This window comes from Tachyglossus aculeatus, chromosome 2 (assembly GCF_015852505.1).
Source record: "Tachyglossus aculeatus isolate mTacAcu1 chromosome 2, mTacAcu1.pri, whole genome shotgun sequence".
NCBI lineage: Eukaryota > Metazoa > Chordata > Mammalia > Monotremata > Tachyglossidae > Tachyglossus > Tachyglossus aculeatus.
The window spans coordinates 73,012,892-73,033,728 of NC_052067.1; the positions used below are offsets into that span (position 1 = coordinate 73,012,892).

The window sequence follows — 20,837 nt, forward strand, 5'->3', positions numbered from 1 at the left end:
ATCTTTACTTCTGGGAGGATTTCTTGAAAGCCCTGTATCGTTGAGGATAAGGAAAGCAATGTTACCGTATCAAACCCTGAAGTGTGGCAAATAGCCACAGAGTAAGAGGGATTCACTTTTTTTTTCTCTTCCCAGTGCTCCTCTGTTATATAGAAACTAAGCTATGGCCAATGAGGGACACATCCTTCTTTGATTGGCTATTTTAGTATATACAACAAGCACAGTAATAATATGGCTATATCATTCCTTTAGCCACATGGCCTGGTAGAAAGAGCATGGGCCTGGGAATCAGAGGACATAATAATGATAATAATAATAATTGTGGTATTAAGCACTTACTATGTGACAAGCACTGTACTAAGTGCTAGGGTGGATACAAGCAAATCAGGTTGGACACAGACCTGTCCCATGTGGAGCTCACAGTCTCAATACCCATTTTATCCATGAGATAACTGAGGCACAGGGAAGTGAAGTGACTTACCCAAGGTCAAGTAGAAGACCAGTGGCAGAGCCCATGACTTAATCCCGGCTCTGCCACATGTCTGCTGTGTGACCTTAGGCAAGTCATTTCACTTATCTGTGCCTCACTTACCTCATCTGTCAAATGGGGATTAAGACTGTGAGCCCCACTTGTGACAACCTGATTAGCTTGTATCTACCCCAATGCTTACAGCAGTGCCTGGCACATAATAAGCGCCCCCCGGGCACCATGGAGACCGGCCGTCCGGCCACCGCCGTCCGGGACCTCCTGCAGGACGAGTGCTACGCTGATTTTTTAAGCCAGGACTTCGACGTCAAGACTTACACCTCTCAGTCCATTCACCGAGCGGTGATAGCCGAGCAGTTGGCCAAGCTCGCCCAAGGGATCAGTCAACTGGATAAAGAACTTCACTTACAGGTAGTTGCGAGGCATGAAGACTTATTGGCACAGGCGACTGGAATTGAGTCTCTGGAAGGTGTTCTTCAGATGATGCAGACGAGAATCGGGGCTCTTCAGGGCGCTGTGGACAGGATCAAAGTCAAAATTGTGGACCCGTACAACAAGATAGTAGGACGCACAGCCCAGTTGGCAAGGCTGCAGGTAGCCTGTGACTTGCTCCGGAGAATAATCCGCATCCTGTACCTTAGTAAGAGGCTCCAAGGACAATTGCAGGGCGGAAGTCGAGAAATAACGAAGGCCGCTCAAAGCCTGAATGAACTTGCCTCCCTCCGTCTCGCTCCTGCCGTCGAGGTCTGTGTCCCGTGGGACGGCGAGGGGAGCAAACAGGCCCGGGGCAGATCGGTGGGGTCAAAGATCCTCGCGGAGCAGGGCCCTGGGTTCGGTGGATTTCTGCAAAACGGATTCAGGGGACAGGATTCAGGATCCAGACTGCCTGCGCTCCATAAATACGATTCAAGAGCTCACCTCCTCCAGGAGGCCTTCCCAGACTGAGCCCCTTCCTTCCTCTCCCCCTCGTCCCCCTCTCCATCCCCCCATCTTTCCTCCTTCCCTTCCCCACAGCACCTGTATATATGTTTGTATATATTTATTACTCTATTTTACTTGTACATATCTATTCTATTTATTTTATTTTGTTAGTATGTTTGGTTTTGTTCTCTGTCTCCCCCTTTTAGACTGTGAGCCCACTGTTGGGTAGGGACTGTCTCTATGTGTTGCCGATTTGTTCTTCCCAAGCGCTTAGTACAGTGCTCTGCACATAGTAAGCGCTCAATAAATACGATTGATGATGATGATGAATAAGCTCTTAAATACCATTATTATTATTATTATTATTATTAATAAACAAACTGGAGCCTTAAGATTAATCTGATGAAGAAGTTTAAAAAAGATAGATGCCACTTTCATGACTAAAAAATATCCTTCTTATGGTTAGCTGACAGGCTGGAAAGTGGTAGTCAAAAGGCTAAAGCTGTGACTCAAAAATTCCCTTTCATCCATTTGGAGAAATTAGATTGAGCATAAGGTGTAGATTTAGCCACATGTGTGGATGCAATTTCAACCACCTGGGGTTGGTAGGAAGCATTTCAGAAATTGAAATGAAATTGAGCGTCATTATGCGTCACTGAAAGAGAGCCCATTTGGAATTTCTTGTTTACATATTTCCTTTCTTATTTTCTTCCTCTGCCATTGTCAAATTCTTTTAGAGCTATCCCCATAGAGGAAGGCAGTGCGATCTTTCTTGCTGGAGAAGAGGTTCTTTATAGGACAGCTGTCCTGCTGGTTCACTGTTGACCAGGTCACTTTGCCCTACATCCTGGCACTGCCAACTCTGCTCTGTGGCCAGAGTTATTTTACTTGGCTAGAAGTAGTAATAATATTTATTAGGAATTTACTCTGCACTGAACACCGTGCTAAGTGCTAGTATAAATACAGGTTTATTAGATCCAATAAAAGGCTCCTCACAGCTCGGAACAGCCTCTTAAGGCTTCTAACCTGGTCTGGATTAATACAGGAATGGCAACAGCTCAGTGGTCTTGGGTTTTGGGGTGCGGTGGTGGGCAGCTGGCCCCCAGAAACCATGCCCCCTCGGGGCATTACCAATATGGCTAATGGTTAGAACATTCTGAAGATGGTGCCTGAGACACACCTAACCAAAATAGCCCTGACTGAAACCCGCCTCTCATGTGACCTAGGGCAATTCACCTAACTTCAGACTTCAGTTTCCTATTATGAAAAATATGATGAAATACCTAGTCTCCTCTCAGACTGTGAGCTTTGTGTCCAAGCAGATCATTTTTTATCTTCCCCTGTGCTTTGGCACAGAAGTGTTTAAATAAATGTTTAATCATTACTATTAATAGTGTTGAGACCAATATGTAGGAGTATTGTTTAGAACTTGTATGTTTCTTGTGGACAGGCAACCTATCTACCAGGTTGACTGTATTTTACTGCCCCAAGCACTTAATATAGTGTTCTATACTAAGCAAGCACTCCATAAATGCCACTGATTGGAATAATTGCTAAATCAGAGCAGCAAACAAGGGACCAAAGGAAATAAGAGACAAATTTCATCTTTTGTTTCTTTGGCCTTCAGCTGGAAAGGTGTAAATCAAAATCAAAATAGCAATATGTGAAAGAAGGAGGGGATTCAAAGGCGCCTAGGCAAACCACAGCCCAGAACTATCAGGATTGGGTAACTTTTGTAAATGATATAAAAATATAACTCTCTCTGGCTTTTCCCAGGGGTTGGAATCACCATTCTGAAGAAGATCAAACAGTTACCCCAGGGCCCAGCTAGGCATGCTTAGTTGCATGCTGACTGCCCCTCACCTCAAGAAGTCGACTCCTAGAAATGGCCTTTCTTCCAATTAGCAGCAAGAGCAAACCCTTCCTCTTCATATCCGAGCCGCACGGGTCTGCTCTTTTCTAAAACTTGCCCCTACGTAAGGGAGAGCTTCTGCCAGGTTGGTTGGCTTTATTATTATTGCCCAAGCCCTTCTTTATCCCCAAATGAGGGAGCAGTCAAAATGTTAATGGTAACTAATGCCAGAATTTCTTAAGTGATGTGGCTTCATCCCAGGAAGAACATTTTTTTTCTGCCTCCTTTGTGTCTAACATTTACAGCAGGTATATTGATCTGAATGGCAAGTGTGAGGGAAAGGCATTTATTTTACTAGCAGTGTAGTGAAGCAGCCAATCAATGATGCACTTTTTGGGACCCTTGGGAGCTTTTGGGTGTTAAGGATAAAGGCCTGAATGATTCCCAGGACTGCCTGGCTGGTAAGCCTTGTATAGCAACCGGGCAGCCTCTCTAAAGGGCTTATTCTGATGTAGGAGCACCCAATCCCAGTAGGCTTTGACAATGTTCAGTATCACGGTGCAGCCTCCTGGAGCCCATAGCGCAGCGGGGTTGATGCTGACTCTGAAACCCCTCTACACTGACTTCATCTGTGTTTCGGTAATAATAATAAGAATAATAATAATAATAATCATAATAGCATTTGTTAAGCACTTACTATGTGCCAAGCACCGTTCTATACACTGGGATAGATACAATGTTATCAGATTGTCCTACATGGTGCTCACAGTCTTAATCCCCATTTTACAGATGAGGTAACAGGCTCAGAGAGGTTAAGTGACTTGCCCAAAGTCACACAGCTGACAAGCGGCAGAGCTGGGATTAGAACCCACAACCTCTGACTCCCAAGCCTGGGCTCTTTCCACTGAGCCACGCTGCTTCTCTAAGAAACTTCCAAAAGAAACTCAAAGTTAATTAGGATAGGTTTCCTTTGCATATGGAACACGGGGATCAATCAGTGGTATTTATTGAGTGCACACTGGGCGCAAATGTGGGGGGGGGGTCATTCATTGGTGTACAGTGAGCAGAGCACGTGCTAAGTACACTAGAGTTAGCACATAGGACCACTGCCTTCAGAGCTTATAACCTTGTTGCATTAAAATTTCTAAGTGAAAGAAACAAAATATTAGATATATCAAAATATTTTCAGATCTGTCTACCCCACTGAGCCTCTTGTGAAGGGTACCTATTTCTTGTTTTGTACTTCTCAAATCAATCAATTGTATTTATTGAGCGCTTACTGTGTACAGAGCACTGTACTAAGTGCTTGGGAAGTACAAGTTGGCAAAATATAGAGACAGTCCCTACCCAACAGTGGGCTCACAGTCTAAAAGGGGGAGACAGAGAACAAAACAAAACATACTAACAAAATAAAATAGAATAGATATGTACAAGTAAAATAAATAGGATAATAAATATGTACAAACGTATATACATATATACAGGTGCTGTGGGGAAGGGAAGGGGGTAAGATGGGGGGATGGAGAGGGGGACGAGGGGGAGAGGAAGGAAGGGGCTCAGTCTGGGAAGGCCTCCTGGAGGAGGTGAGCTCTCAGAAGGGCCTTGAAGGGAGGAAGAAAGCTAGCTTGGCGGATGGGCAGAGGGAAGGCATTCCAGGCCCGGGGGTCAATGGTGGGACAGGCGAGACGAGGCACAGTGAGGAGATTAGCGGCAGAGGAGCGGAGGGTGCGGGGTGCACTTAGTACAGTGCATTGTACCATGTGGGCAGCTAATAACCTGTACTATTGTCATCATAAAACTTTCTGACCTGGATTTCAAGGACACAGATCTATCTTCTCATCCTTCCTCTGTCATTGTTCTGTCCATCTCTTCTGACTTGCCTTCCTTTCCTCTGACAGAAAACTGGCTACCCATCAAGTCACTTCTGGGATCTTTTGATCTTCAGGCTTCTCATATTTTTGAAAGTCAACCTCCCAAATAGTTTTAACTGTCATCTCTATATAGGGGTCTCCAAGAGCACTCTATAGTTCTCCCGTATCTAGAGAACTGGCATGTTTCTTCCTGCCTTAGGGAGATGGCAACTTGGATATCCAATGAAATCTCAACTTAAGATGTCAAAACTGGAACTTCTATTCTCTATTAGATTTCATCTCATTCTAATTTTCCACTACTGTCAACAGCATTGCTACCCTCCTGTTCACCGTATGTGGAAAACTAGTCAATCTCCTGTTTCATTGTAGGATTATATCTAAGCCATTCCAGATGAATAGCTAGCTCTGACACTTGTAAAAGTCACAAGGGAAGGCAATTTGTCTTTCCTCAGAAATACATCTTGCATCAGTTCTTATTCCTAACCTAAATCTCCCCATTGGAATTTAATTACTTTTTCCTCAGCAGAGGCTAGGGAGAGCTGTCATTTTTCTTTGTTTAATTACTTTTAAAAAGGCTTAATTCTCTGTCTTCAATGAAGACATCCCTCCTCAAGGGACTCGCTGCAGTCCCTTTTGTGGACCAATACTGGACTCATTGGAGTAAAACTCAGTATGTCGTCTCTGATTTCACAGATCACCCCTGTCTCAAGAATTAAAATTCCTGGATTAGTCACACAGTCCAAGTTAATCAAGGAATTTATGCCACTGTGTTGAACCATAATACGTAACGATGTGTGTGCTCTCACTAATAATCATTATAATGGTATTTTTTTTAGCACTTTGTCAAGAACTGTCCTAAGCACTGGGGTAGATACAAGATGATCAGGCTGGACACAGTTCCTGTCGCATACAGAATCAACAGTCTAAATAGAAGGGAAAACAGGTATTTCATCCCCATTTTACAGTTAAGGAAATGGAGACACAGAGAAGCAAAGTGACTTGTCCAAGATCACACAGCTGATGACTGGCATAGCTGATTTCAAGGCCTGCATCCTGGCCATTTGGTCTCCTTCTGGCTAATGCAATAACCTCCTGGGTGAGGTCAGTTGGCCAAGCGCTCAGGGGCTGGAGGTCCACGGGGAGCCATGCTCCGCTCCATGATGTCAAACAATATCCAAGACCCATGTCTATGGATGCCCCCACTGGAGAGACTGTTGGCCCCTTCTGGCCCTTCTGCTAGAACCATCCAAACTACTGAAGAACATCCCTAGCGAAAGTAAAGGACGTGTGAACCCTAAAACTCAACATGTCCAAGACTGAACTCCTTGTCTTCCCTCCCAAGCCCTGCCCTCTCCCTGACTTTCCCATCACTGTTGACGGCACTACCATCCTTCCCATCTCACAAGCCCGCAAACTTGGTGTCATCCTCGACTCCGCTCTCTCGTTCACCCCTCACGTCCAAGCCACCACCAAAATCTTCCGGTCTCAGCTCCGCAACATTGCCAAGATCCACCCTTTCCTCTCCATCCAAACCACTACCCTGCTCTTTCAAGCTCTCATCCTGTCCTGTCTGGATTACTGTATCAGCCTCCTCTCCGATCTCCCATCCTCCTGTCTCTCCCCACTTCAGTCCATACTTCATGCCGCTGCCCAGATTGTCTTTGTCCAGAAACGCTCTGGGCATGTTACTCCCCTTCTCAAAAATCTCCAGTGGCTACCAATCAACCTATGCATCAGGCAGAAACTCCTCACCCTCGGCTTCAAGGCTCTCCATCACCTTGCCCCCTTCTACCTCACCTCCCTTCTCTCCTTCTACAGCCCAGCATGCAACCCTTCACCCCTCTGCCATTAATCTCCTCACCATGCCTCATTCTCGCCTGTCCCGCCGTCGAGCCCCGGCCCAAATCATCCCCCTGGCCTGGAATGCCCTCCCTCCCCACATCTGCCAAGCTAGCTCTCTTCCTCCCTTCAAGGGCCTACTGAGAGCTCACCTCCTCCAGGAGGCCTTCCCAGACTGAGCCCCTTCCTTCCTCTCCCCCTCCTCCCCCTCTCCACCCCCCCCGCCTTACCTCCTTCCCTTCCCCACAGCCCCTTTATATATGTATATATGTTTGTATGCATTTATTACTCTATTTTACTTGTACATATTTATTCTACTTATTTTATTTTGTGAATATGTTTTGTTTTGTTCTCTGTCTCCCTCTTCTAGACTGTGAGCCCACTGTTGGGTAGGGACCGTCTCTATATTGCCAACTTGTACTTCCCAAGTGCTTAGTACAGTGCTCTGCATACAGTAAGCACTCAATAAATACGATTGAATGAATAAATGAATGAACCCAAGAACCATGGCCAAGTCCAAATTTTTTCACATAGTCCCCTTTATCACTGCAGTTTCACTTCTTCACTTTGTAATGACTTATGGAGCCCATGAAGGGGGCAGTAAACTCACTGCTAGACAAAGTCAACACAGGGAAATGGTAGCAGGGACCACCCCTTTAGTCACATTTGTTCTTACAATAATAGCAATAATAATAATAATAATGACATTTGTTAAGTTCTTATTATGTGCCAAGCACTGTTCTAAGCACTGGCGTAGATACAAGGTCATAGGGTTGTCCCACATGAGGCTCACAGTCTATAACCCCATTTTACAGATAAGGTACCTGAGGCACAGAGAAGTTGAGTGGCTTGTCCAAGGTCACATAGCAGACAAGTGGCAGATCTGGGATTAGAACCTAAATCCTCTGACTCCAAAGCCCAGACTCTTGTCACTAAGCCATGTTGCTTCTATAGTCACGACACTTCAATACTCTGAATACTGGTACTGTATCAAAAGGGAAAGGACAAGGACAGGCAGGAAGAGTGATTATGATCAGAAAAACACTTGGAAGTTGGAGAACATGCTGGTAAATGGGCAGCTTCCCAGATTGGCATTGGAGGGCTGCCACATGACAACTTCCACAGAACATTAGTGAGTTAAGGCCATTCTCTACTGATCCAAGGTGCTTGCTGCTACACACTGCAGGAAAAGCTTCCTGGATTTGGGAACATGTCCAGTGCTGGGCCTATTGCTTTTGCCTTGATCTCAGGTTTCTGTAAATAATAATAATAATAATAATAATAATAATAATGATGATGATGGTATTTGTTAAGCACTTACTATGTGCCAAGCACTGTACTAAACGCTGGGGTAGATACAGGGTAATCAGGGTGTTCCACATTGGACTCACAGTTTTAATCCCCATTTTCCAGATGAGGTAACTGAGGCACAGAGAAGTTAAGTGGTTTGCCCAAGGTCACAAAGCCAATAAGTGGCAGGGCCAAGATTAGAACTCATGACCTCTGACTCTCAAGCCCGTGCTCTTTCCACTGAGCCATGCTGTTCTCCAGTAGTATTTGTTAAGCATTTACTATGTGCCAAGCAATCCAGGGTAATTTAGAGGTCAGGCAAAGTTTCAGCTAAGTGGGCTGAATCAATCAATCAATCACTCAATTATTGAGTGCTTACTGTGTGCAGAGCACTGTACTAAGTGCTTGGGAAGTACAAGTTGGCAACACATAGAGACAGTCCCTACCCAACAGTGGGCTCACAGTCTAGAAGGGGGAGACAGGGAACAAACCCAAACATATTAACAAAATAAAATAAATAGAATAGATATGTACAAGTAAAATAAATAGAGTAATAAATATGTACAAACATATATACATATATACAGGTGCTGTGGGGAAGGGAAGGAGGTAAGATAGGGGGATGGGGGGGCAAGGGAAGAGGAAGGAGGGGGCTCAGTCTGGGAAGGCCTCCTGGAGGAGGTGAGCTCTCAGTAGGGCCTTGAAGGGAGGAAGAGAGCTAGCTTGGCGGATGTGCGGAGGGAGGACATTCCAGGCCAGGGGGATGACGTGGGCCGGGGGTCGACGGCGGTACAGGCGAGAACGAAGCATGATGAGGAGGTTAGCGGCAGAGGAGCGGGGGGTGCGGGCTGGGCTGTAGAAGGAGAGAAGGGAGGTGAGGTAGGAGGGGGCAGAGGTGATGGAGAGCCTTGAAGCCCAGGGTGAGGAGTTTCTGCCTGATGTGCAGGTTGATTGGTAGCCACTGGAGATTTTTGAGGAGGGGAGTAACATGCCCAGAGCGTTTATGGACAAAGACAATCCGGGCAGCAGCATGAAGTATGGATTGAAGTGGGGAGAGACACGAGGATGGGAGATCAGAGAGAAGGGTGATGCAGTAGTCCAGACGGGATAGGATGAGAGCTTGAACGAGCAGGGTAGCGGTTTGGATGGAGAGGAAAGGGCAGATCTTGGCAATGTTGCGGAGCTGAGACTGGCAGGTTTTGGTGACGGCTTGGATGTGAGGGGTGAATGAGAGAGCGGAGTCGAGGATAACACCAAGTTTGCGGGCTTGTGAGATGGGAAGAATGGTAGTGCCGTCAACAGTGATGGGAAAGTCAGGGAGAGGGCAGACTTTGGGAGGAAGACAAGGAGTTCAGTCTTGGACATGTTGAGTTTTAGGTGGCGGGCGGACATCCAGATGGAGATGTCCTGAAGGCAGGAGGAGATGCGAGACTGGAGGGAGGAGAGAGAGCAGGGGCAGAGATGTAGATTTGGGTGTCATCAGCGTAGAGATGATAGTTGAAGCCGTGGGAGTGAATGAGGTCACCAAGGGAGTGAGTGTAGATCGAGAACAGAAGGGGACCAAGAACTGAACCTTGGGGAACCCCCACAGTAAGGGGATGGGAGGGGGAGGAGGAGCCTGCAAAAGAGACTGAGAATGAATGACCGGAGACATAAGAGGAGAACCAGGAGAGGACGGAGTTTGTGAAGCCAAGGTTAGATAGCGTGTTGAGGAGAAGGGGGTGGCCCACAGTGTCGAAGGCAGCTGAGTGCTCTCTGCACTGCCTGGTACCTCTACAGCCTGGAGGGTAATTAGTTTCTTCAAACCAGTGGAGTGCACAGATGGAGGAATGCAGTCACCTCCTACCAAAGGTCAGTGAAGAGAAGCCTGGGCAAGCAGGCAGACTACACTAGAATGCCAAAGTGTCTGAAGTCAGTTGCCTAGCCAGAAGGACACATATACATGTTTAAAGTTTATTGCAGCAGAGCATTAGAACTCCATTATTATTCCTCCATTTATTGAATTGCAAGAGGCCCACAGAGGGTTCAGGAAAGTTTCCTCTGCATTACCGGGGCATCAGTGAAACACCCTGGTTGATTCTAAATGGTGAAGAAACAATATCTATATACAAGAAAACATATGTTTTACAGCACAAATGTTTACAGTTCTAATTCAAATTAAATAAGGATTTACTTACAAAAGGTCTTTGTCACGAGTTAGCAAGGAATGGCTAAAAACCAGTAAAGAGAAGCTACTGATATTTGATTCATGCCCGCCATGATATCTCCTTGGACCTGGCTCCTGATTAGTGGAGCCTGCCCAACTGACAGCTGCTGCCCAAGGGATGACACTGTTTTGAGGCTTGCACGTCACTCCCTGGGTCGATACCAAGCATTATATATTGGCTTTGTGAAGTTATAATGGAATTACTTTAATTAGGTTTTGCCTTCAACTGATAATGCATGACAGTGTACCATTGCTATGTTTTCTGTGGTATTCATCTTTTCTCTCTACTCAGTTTCCTTGCTTCACTGCCAAGACAAAGTTTTCACACCTTCCAAGAGGTGAAGGAGAGATATTCACAGCTTGTTTATCTTCCAAGTTCAACTACTCCTTCCCCCTCTTCTTGTTATGTAAAGTTCTGGTCAGCTGCTGGGTACCATGGAGGAGAAAAGCTACAGGTGGCAAGCCACATTCAATCATACAGAAGAAAAAGCAGCTCCCATCCAAGCCATCAGATGTCAGAGTAGCCCCTATATCTATAGGCCAGATAAAGGAATTGGACACAAATTCCTGGATCCACCACTTGACTGCTGTGTGACCCTGAACAAGTCACTTAACTTTTCTGTGTCTCTGTTCCCTCATCTGTAAATGCTGATGAAGACTGGGGGACAGTAACTTTGTCCAAATTGATTAGCGTATATCTACCCCAGCACTTAGAACAGTACCTGGCACATAGTAAGATCTTAAATACCATAAAAAAGTAGTTGTGGTCTGCCAATCTGATTGAGAGGAAAGGAAGTTCACAGCTGCAAAAGCACCCTTGAGCAACCGTTGCTATGTGGATCAAAAAATGGATTATTGAATGCAGATTTTAACCTTTGCTTCATCCAAAGGGAGGGAACTGTTTTACAGCATTCTCATGGTTGATACAGTTTTAGTAGTGATTGTAAAGCGGTCAAATATTTCTCCCTTTACATCTCCCAGTCTTTTGTTTCTTGCTCTCATGATCACTAGTGGATTTATGCTCTTTTCCCCACATATTATTCCCCTTCACAAATCATTTTGTGGTCCTTGTGCTTTGACCTTTACAAAAATGAAAAAGGGACAGACAAAATATTCTCCATCTCAGATTCTCGGCTTCCCTCACCCAGTAATTTCCAGCTGAAAAAAGAAAATGGTAGCAATGAATTGAAAACCCTTGAATATTGGGGGTTTTTTTAATCCATGTGCTTGAAACCTTTTGCGAGTCTTAATACCATATTTTCAGTCACCCAATCCCAGTTGCTGCCCTTACATTCTTATAGTCCGCAAGCAAGAATAAGCTTATCACAGATAGCACTTATGGACAATATCTTTAAACTGTTAATTCCCCCTACTTGTAATTCATGTTAGTTTCTGCTTCTCCAACTATAAGATCTTGGAGGACAGGGACTGTGCCTATTCACTGACAATTTTGGTATTTAAGCACTTACTATGTGCCAAGCACTGAGGGGGTAAATGTGGAAAAAAAAAATCAGATGAGACAGTCCCTGTCACACACAGAAATCACAGTCAAAATAAGAGGGAGACTAGGTATTGAATCCCCATTTTACAGATGAAGAAACAGAGGCACAGGGAAGTTAAATGATTTGTTCAAAGTCACACAACAGGCAAATGGCAGTTCCAGAATTAAAACCTAGATCCTCTGATTCCCTTGCCTGTGCTCTTTCCACTAAGCCACAGTGCTTATTTTACTCCATTGCATTTTCCCAACTGGTTAGTAGAGTGCTCTGCACACAGTAAGTGCTCAATAAATACTGGTGGATTGTGCTGAGGGCTTGGGAAAAGTACAGTGCTCTGCATAGAGAGCTCAATAAATGGCATTGATTGATAGTGACAGCATTACTACTCACATTTTATCTATGTAATAGAACCTCAAGACCTGTCCTTTGGGGAAGTACCTTAGGCTGAAAATATGTTTAAGGAAAAATTAAGTATTGACTCATTAGTGGCTCTGTAAATAAAAACACTCTAAGGGCCTCATTCTCATCCTTAATTTTAAAGAAATATATGTCCAAAATTTAGAATTACAAAGTGCACATCTCGATCGCTGAATCGTAAACACGCTCTTAGACTATTAACTGATCAATAATAATAATAACAATGATGGCATTTGTTAAGCACTTATCAATCAAGCCAATATTTTTCAAGAAATGGGCATGAAAGATTAGCCAAAGTAATAATAATAATAATGGCATTTATTAAGCACTTACTACCTGCAAAGCACTGTTCTAAGCACTGGGGAGGCTACAAGGTGATCAGGTTGTCCCATGGGGGCCTCACAGTCTTCATACCCATTTTACAGATGAGGGAACTGAGGCACAGAGACGTTAAGTGACTTGGCCAAAGTCACACAGCTGACAATTGGTGGAGCCAGGATTTGAATCCATGACCACTGACTCCAAAGCCCGGGCTCTTTCCACTTAGCCACGCTGCTTCTCCCTATTAGACATGTTTCCTCCCCATAAGGAGCATACAGTCTAGTTACTTAACTTCCCCGTGTCTCAGTTTAATCATCTTTGAAATGGGGATTCATTACCGTCAATCCTCTTTCTTAGACTGTGAGCCCCATATGGTACAGGGACTAGGACAGGCCTAATTACCTTGGGCTCTACCCCAGCTCTGTCAGTACTTAACAAATACCTCCTTTATTGTGAGGAAAAACTAAGCATCAGTCACACCTCACCCTGAACCAAAATATTGCTTTTTGGGCTTGTTCCCAGATGTTGTGGTCTAGTGGGTAAACCACGGACCTGAGAGGCAGAGGACCCATTTACAAACTCTTCCATAATACACTGGGGCTTGAAATGTTCTATGTTAAAACAAGATCCTGCATATTCATGTTCTAAAAACACCCAACACATGATTGATACAGAAACTCAGAAGACATTTCTTTTCTGTCCTGAGGTGTCCAATGTCCAGGTCATTATTTGCTATTTCCACAATATTATTGAAGGGGTGTGATGGCATCAACTGCATGAAATATTGGGCAGCTTTCATCTACCTCTCATCTCCAGGAACCCAGATGTCAGCCTGCTATCTGTTGCATTATACTCTCCCAAGCACTTACTACAGTGCTCTGCACAAAGTGCTCAATGAATACCATTGACTGATAGCCTTTCTGGGTTTGTCCCCACCCAATCTGGGGCCCAGTTCGTGGCTTGGGGGCTCTGAGCAGGCCTCAAACATCCAAGCCTCTCACTGCCTGAGGGAAGTAGTGCAGCATCACCAGAACTCCAATCAGCAGCTACTAATCCATAGTTTTTTGGTTTTTAATAGTACTTGTTAAGTACTTACTATGTGCCCAGCACTGTTCTGAGCACTGGGGTAGATTTAAGTTGATTAGGCTAGATATAGTCCTTGTCCCACATGGGGCTCACAGACAAAGTAAGAAGAGAATGGGTACTAAATCCTCATTTTACAATTGAGGAAACAGATATAGAGAAGTGAGTTGCCCAAGGTCACACAGCAGGTAAGGGGTGGTACCAGGATTAGAACACAGGTCCTCTGCCTCTCACGTCTGTGCTTTATCCACTAGACCATGCTGCTTCTCACTAGGCATGAGTCTAATGAAGTCTCTCCACCAGGCACCCACCAAGAAGCATTATTTACCAGAAAACTAACGAACCTGTCTTCACCTTGCTCTATGATTAATCAGCCCTTCTATGCTCAATTACTGTGTAACCTACACTCACTCACTGGGTTTTTACTGAGTATCTCCTATAGGAGCAGGCCTGCATGGGGTCTTGGGAGGGGGTGGCTCCATCTTGAACCCAGAGTTATTAAAAAATTCCATTCTGGGACACCTGCACCACATTGTTCTTCCTGATAAAGGGACTGTCTCTATATGTTGCCAATTTGTACTTCCCAAGCACTTAGTACAGTGCTCTGCACATAGTAAGTGCTCAATAAATATGATTGATGATGATGATGATAAAACTTCTTGCTGGACTGCAGAACTCAGGCCTTCCCCTTCCAAGGACATTATAGGACCAGAAGCCTGGTAGCACAGCAGGAACGTCCCTCATTACAACTGACTGGGTCTGCAGACAAGCTCCAGGGGTGACAGAAGCTACTAGGGAAAGTGGCAACTTCTCAATCAATTGTATTTGAGTGCTGTACTAGGCTAATTCAGTCTGTGGCATCCCTTGGCTCTACAAATAATAATGTGATTTGAGAGCTTATTGTGTGCATGGCACTGTACTAAGCGCTTGGGAGAGTACAATATAAGAGTTGGTATATAGGTTCCCTGCCCACAAGGAACTTATGCTCTACAGGGAGTGAACATTCTCAAAGTGATAGGTTGGGCAGCTTTGTTGGTGTCAAAGGGTTTCAAATATACCGAGTCCCCATACAAATGGGATAGACAACTTGCAGAATAGTGTTGTTGGGAACTATGATTTGCTGGCTTCTTCACCAGCTTTACAAATGCAGATCTTGTTAGTTTACATTGCTTCAGTTTAGGAAGCTGTTTGCTTTATGGCTTTTCGATAGGGCATATTATACACTGCATTTTGTAACAGCTAAAAGGACCAACTACCATCCGGTTTCTCAAGCCGGTGGCAAGAGCTAGAAGAGAAACTCCTATCCCGGCTCTCTCACTTTCTTGCTGATGCACGTAGTCACTCTTGTCTTCATTTTCTCTATTTGCAAAAACAGAGCTGAACTCTGGAGAATGAATAGATTTAAAGAGTATTTTGAGGACAGGGGAGTTACATGGACAAGCACTACTCAACAGCTGATAAAACTAACTCCACTGTTTTGTTTTTAAGTGGTATTTGTCAAGCACTTATGTCCCAGGCACTGTTCTAAGCACTGGGGTAGATATAAGCTAATTAATTCAGTCATTTATTGAGTGCTTACTGTGTGCAGTGCACTGTACTAAGCGCTTAGGAAGTACAAAGGGGGTAGGACAGGAGGAGGAGGAGAGATAAAAGGGGGGCTCAGTCTGGGATGGCCTCCTGGAGGAGGTGAGCTCTGAGTAGGGCTTTGAAGGGAGGAAGAGAGGTGGTTTGACGGATGTGTGGAGGGAGGGCATTTCAGGCCAGAGGTAGGATGTGGGTCAGGAGTAAATGGCGGTACAGGCAAGAACGAAGCACAGTGAGGAGGTTAGTGGCAGAGGAGTGGAGGGTGTGGGCTGGGCTGTAGGAGGAGAGAAGGGAGGTGAGGTAGGAGGGGCCGAGGTGATGGACAGCCTGGAAGCCGAGAAGAGGGGTTTTTGCTTGATTTGAAGGTTGACAGGCAACCACTGAAGAGTTTTGAGGAGGGGAGTGATATGCCCAGAGCATTTCTGTACAAAGATAATCCAGACAGCAGAGTGAGGTATAGACTATGTGCCAGGAATGCAGAGTTTTAATCCTAATTTTGCAGATGTGATAACTGAGGCACAGAGAAGTTAAGTGACTTGCCCAAGGTCACACAGCAAACGTGGCAAAGCTGAAATTAAAATCCAAGTCCTTCTGACTCCCAGACCTGTGCTCTATGAGGCCAACCTCTTTCCCATAGGGAGTCAGGGAGCTGAATTAGATAATTTTAGTTCCTTTGCTGGGCATGTTCTGTAGAAGCAAACCTGTACATTTTTCTGAAAAGAATGTCATAAGATTCAGCTTTCTACAAGTAAACAAGCGTCAGGTTTTGTTCTGCTTCACAAACCCTACCTTCCACTGCAATATTTGTGTCCTAGAGAATGTTCCCTCCCACATGCACGTACACACACACACACACACACACACACACACACACACACACAACCCCCCCCCCCCCACACACACACACACATTATGATTCCATTATTCTATGGGATGGTTGATTTCTAATCCATCTCCTTTGCTGGTCATGCTCATCAAACGCATTTTCCTTTGATAATATAGGGCTCTTGCATGGACCATTTCCTAGTCAGGGATACCTACTGTGACAGGAGGTATGGATGCTTTGTTTCCATTCAGGAAGAAATTCTCTGAACCAAATGCAAGTTCCTAAGACTTAAGAGCCGAGTTGCTAATCGAGTGAATTTAGTTAAGCATAGAGGGCAAGAAAGTGGCTGACAGAGCTATCACTTAGTAATAATGATAACTGTGGTGTTTGTTAAGCACTATATGCCAGACACTGTATTAAGCACTGGGGTGGACACAAGCAAATCAGGCTGGACACAGTCCACGTCCCACATGGAACTCAAAGTCTTAATCCTCTTTTTACAAATGAGGGAACTAAGGCACAGAGAAGACAAATGAGCTGTCCAAGGCCACACAGCAGACAAGTGGTGGGGCCGGGACTAGAATCCAGGTCCTCTGACTCCTTGGCCCGGGTTGTCATGTGGAAAACTGAGGAAGGAGGAAGGAGGGAGAGAGGGAGAGAGGGAAAAGTTCCCTCATCTATAAAATGGAGATTAAGACTATGAGTCTCACTTGCGACATGGACTGTTTCCAACCTGATTTGCTTGTATTTACCCCATCACTCAGTTCAGTTCCTGGCACACAGTAAGCACTTAAATGCCATAAAAAACAAAAAGCAAAAATTAAAAAAAAATTTCAAAGTGTGAGAAGTGGCTTTCTTAAGCCAATGTCTTTCAAGTTTTCATTTTTTCCATACCTGTCTCTTCAAACAAAGCTGATGGACTGTATTTACACGTGGCTATTAGGAAGCAGGTCAGATGAACAGTTTCTGATACTGAGAGAGCTACAGGTATTAGAGAAAAGGGAGGAATATTTTGTCTGCCTGCCTCTCCTGCTCGTGATTAGTGGTTATGGAGAAGTAGTTTGGCCTAGCAGAAAGAGTACAGGTCTGAGAGTCAGAGGAACTGGCTGCTAATCCCAGCTCTGCCACATGCTCAAGGCCACATGACAGGCAAGTAATTTAACTTCTCTGTGCCTCAGTTTCCTTATTTGTAAAATGAGGGATGGGACGGTTATTGCCTTCCTCTGCCAAGCTGCCCCAGCTGGCCCAGTATATTGAACATAGATTGGGTCAGAAAGATGCCTGCAGACACAGAGATCTCTCTCTGTCGAGCTGCCTCAGTTGGCCCAAGATATCCATCATGGGAACCATTGCCTCCACTCACAATGGAACCTAGATTTCACTCCAGACCTGCTGCAGCTGAGAAGTGGCCTTTCCTTCATCTTCCTTTTCCCCTGCAGTCCAGTCTGAATGCAGAGTGGAGAATGGGGAACAGATGTGGCTGTCTGACACCCTGGCAACACTCAGCTTCTTACATATAATAATAATAATAATAGCATTTACTAAGCACTATGTGCAAAGCACTGTTCTAAGCGCTGGGCAGGTTACAAGGTGATCAGGTTGTCCCACAGGGGTTCACAGTCTTAATCCATACTTTACAGATGAGGTAACTGAGGCACAGAGAAGTTAAGTAACTTGTCCAAAGTCAAACAGCTGACAATTGACAGAGTCGATATTTGAACCATGACCTCTGACTCCAAAGCCCGTGCTCTTTCCACTGAGCCATGCTATTTCTCAACATTCTCAAGGACCCGAGAACTCGCTTTCAATTCAGCATTTGATCAACAGAAGTACTGGATTAAGCAGTTAATTTCTGTTGACAACTTCTCTGCCACACCATGTCTCCTTACCCTAATCCCTGTCCTCCCTTCCCAGCAACCCCATCCTATGTCCCCATCCCTTGCGCCATCCCTATCCTCCTCCTCCACCCCATCCAAATTATCCTCTCCCAGACCAGCTTCTCCTTCAGCCCATCCCACACACACTGCTCTTTTAAAGCCAGCCTGCTCACTGTGCCTCAATCTCATTAATTTTGCTGTCAACCCCTCCCTCAAAGCTTTCAAGGCCCTCTCTTTTCGTATCTGACATCTGTCTCCTCACCTTCAAAGCCTTATTTAAAAAAAAATCACATCTTCGAGTCCTTCCATTCATATTGAGTGCTTACTGTGTGTAGAGCACTGTACTACACACTTTCCGGAGTACAACAAAAAACAGACACATTCTCTGCCTTGCAGTCCTTATTTCCCCTACTCCCTCTCCCTTGTCACCCATGCACTTGGATGTGTACCCTTTAGTACTTAATATTCCCCCACCCTCAGTCACACAGCACTTACTGACATACCTATAATTTATTTTAATGAATGCCTCACTTTCTAGACTGTAAGTTCCTTTTGGGCAGGGAATTTCTACCAACTCTCTGAAGTGCTTAGTAAAGTGCTCTTCGCACAATAGATCAATAAACAGGATTAGACTGTTTTCCTCTTCTACATAGGCTGAGATCCATGAGAAACAGGGATCTGATTATCTTATATCTATCCCAGCATTTGGCATGTAGCATTTAATACCGTTATTATACTACTAATATTATTGTAGAGGTCACAGGATCACCCACAAATCAGGACCCAAAAGAGCAAGACCAACCTCAAGCTTTTATAACTCAGGATGCTTGCCAGTGGAAACATAACAGCTGAGCAGAAGGTAACTGCTCTTGTTTGAAGTACCTACAAAACAGCAGCTAGTCTCTCTCACCTTTCCTGAAATGGCTCCTTGAGGAAGAGATATGGCTTATCATCATCAATTGTATTTATTGAGCGCTTACTGTGTGCAGAGCACTGTACTAAGCACTTGGGAAGTACAAGTTGGCAACATATAGAGACAGTCCCTACCCAACAGTGGGCTCACAGCCTAAAAGGGGGAGACAGAGAACAAAACCAAACATACCAACAAAATAAAATACAATAGATATGTACAAGTAAAATAGAGTAATAAATACGTACAAACATATATACATATATACAGGTGCTGTGGGGAAGGGAAGGAGGTAAGATGAGGGGGATGGAGAGGGGGGTGAGGGGGAGAGGAAGGAAGGGGCTCAGTCTGGGAAGGCCTCCTGGAGGAGGTGAGCTCTCAGTAGGGCCATGAAGGGAGGAAGAGAGCTAGCTTGGCAGATGGGCAGAGGGAGGGCATTCCAGGTCCGGGGGATGACGTGGGCCGGGGGTCGATGGCGGGACAGGCGAGAACGAGGCACGGTGAGGAGATTAGCGGCAGAGGAGCGGAGGGTGCAGGGTGGGCTGTAGAAGGAGAGAAGGGAGGTGAGGTAGGAGGGGGCGAGGTGATGGACAGCCTTGAAGCTCCATTTTAACTCCCTGCCACCTTGGAGAGAAAAGCTTTTTAACTATGTCAGTGTTGCCTTCCAACCAGGATTTGCTGGGCCTCTTTGTGCAGAGCAGGAAACTAGGCAATTGGAGGGCCTGGAGAAAAATAGAAGAGATGGAAACCCTGCACTCAAGGAGTTTAGAGTCTAATAGAAAAGACAAGAACACATAAATAAAATAGAAGAGGATATGTAGAAAGTTAATTGGCTAGGAAAAAAAGGAACTTAGAATTAAAAACCAGAAGCTTAATTCACTGTTGCAGAAGGGCATGACCTCGGTCAAATTTTCAGCAACAGCCTGAAATAGAAGCAGCGTGACAGTGGAAAGAGCACAGGCTTGTCAGAAGAAGATGACCTTGCATACCAACCTCCATATCAAGCAAAAACTCCTATTAGCTTCAAAACTTTCCATCACCTTCTACAGCCCAGCCCACACACTCCATTCCTCTGGTGCTAACCTTCTCACTGTGCCTCGTTCTCACCTGTCCCGCCGTCGACCCCTGGTCCATGTCCTACCTCTGGCCTGGATTGCCCTTCCTCCTCAAATATGCCAAACTAGTACACTTCCCCCCTTCAAAGCCTTAGTGAAATACCACCTCCTCCAGGAAGCCTTTCCAGGCTAAGCCCCCCTTTTCCTCTGCTCTGCCTCGCCTCCCTATCGCCCCGACTCACTCTGCTCTGTCCCCCCGACCCACAGCACTTACGTATATATGTACATATTTATTATTCTATTTATTTTATTAATGATGTGCATATACCTATTTATATCTATAATTCTATTTACATTGATGCTGTTGATGCCAGTTTACTTGTTTGGATGTCTGTCTCCCCCCTTCTAGATTGTGAGCCAGCTGTTGGGCAGGGATTGTCTCTACTTGTTGTTGCATTGTACTTTCCAGGCACTTAGTACAGTTCTCTGCACACAGTAAGCGCTCAATAAATACGATTGAATGAATGAAAAGGACATGGCTCTCATCCCAGCTCTGATACTTACCTGCTGTGTAAACTTGGACTAGTAACAGTTTTTCTCTGTAACCCAGTTTCACCTGTAAAATGGGGATTCATAGCTTTTTCTTCCTACTTAGATTGTGAGCACCTCTCAGGGGCACACCTGGAGAGTTTCCAGTACTCAACCAGTTCTGGATACAGGAGGGAGTCAAGCAGAGACCTATCCATTCCATTCCTAGCTTGGCCAGTGGCTAGTGAGTGGAAGGCAATCTGTTACAAGT

The 20,837-nt window shown here is 45.1% G+C and overlaps 1 protein-coding gene and 1 non-coding gene across 2 annotated transcripts; both read left to right on the top strand.

Annotated features, from left to right (window-relative positions):
* Positions 1 to 709: 709 nt before the first annotated feature.
* LOC119941836 (conserved oligomeric Golgi complex subunit 5-like) lies at positions 710 to 2,233 on the top strand. The gene is made up of 2 exons (XM_038762345.1): positions 710 to 1,317; positions 2,146 to 2,233. The coding sequence occupies exons 1-2, from the start codon at positions 710 to 712 to the stop codon at positions 2,231 to 2,233; spliced, it is 696 nt and encodes a 231-aa protein (XP_038618273.1).
* An 18,468-nt stretch (positions 2,234 to 20,701) lies between these two features.
* On the top strand, positions 20,702 to 20,837 carry LOC119925034. The gene has a single exon (XR_005449707.1). It is a non-coding gene; the product is annotated as a small nucleolar RNA SNORA7 (small nucleolar RNA).

Coding starts and splice junctions, on each gene's coding strand:
- LOC119941836 (XM_038762345.1), top strand. CDS start 710: ATGGAGACCGGCCGTCCGGCCACCGCCGTCCGGGACCTCCTGCAGGAC. Junction 1,318..2,145: donor CTCGCGGAGCAGGGCCCTGG/GTTCGGTGGATT, acceptor AAATTCTTTTAG/AGCTATCCCCATAGAGGAAG.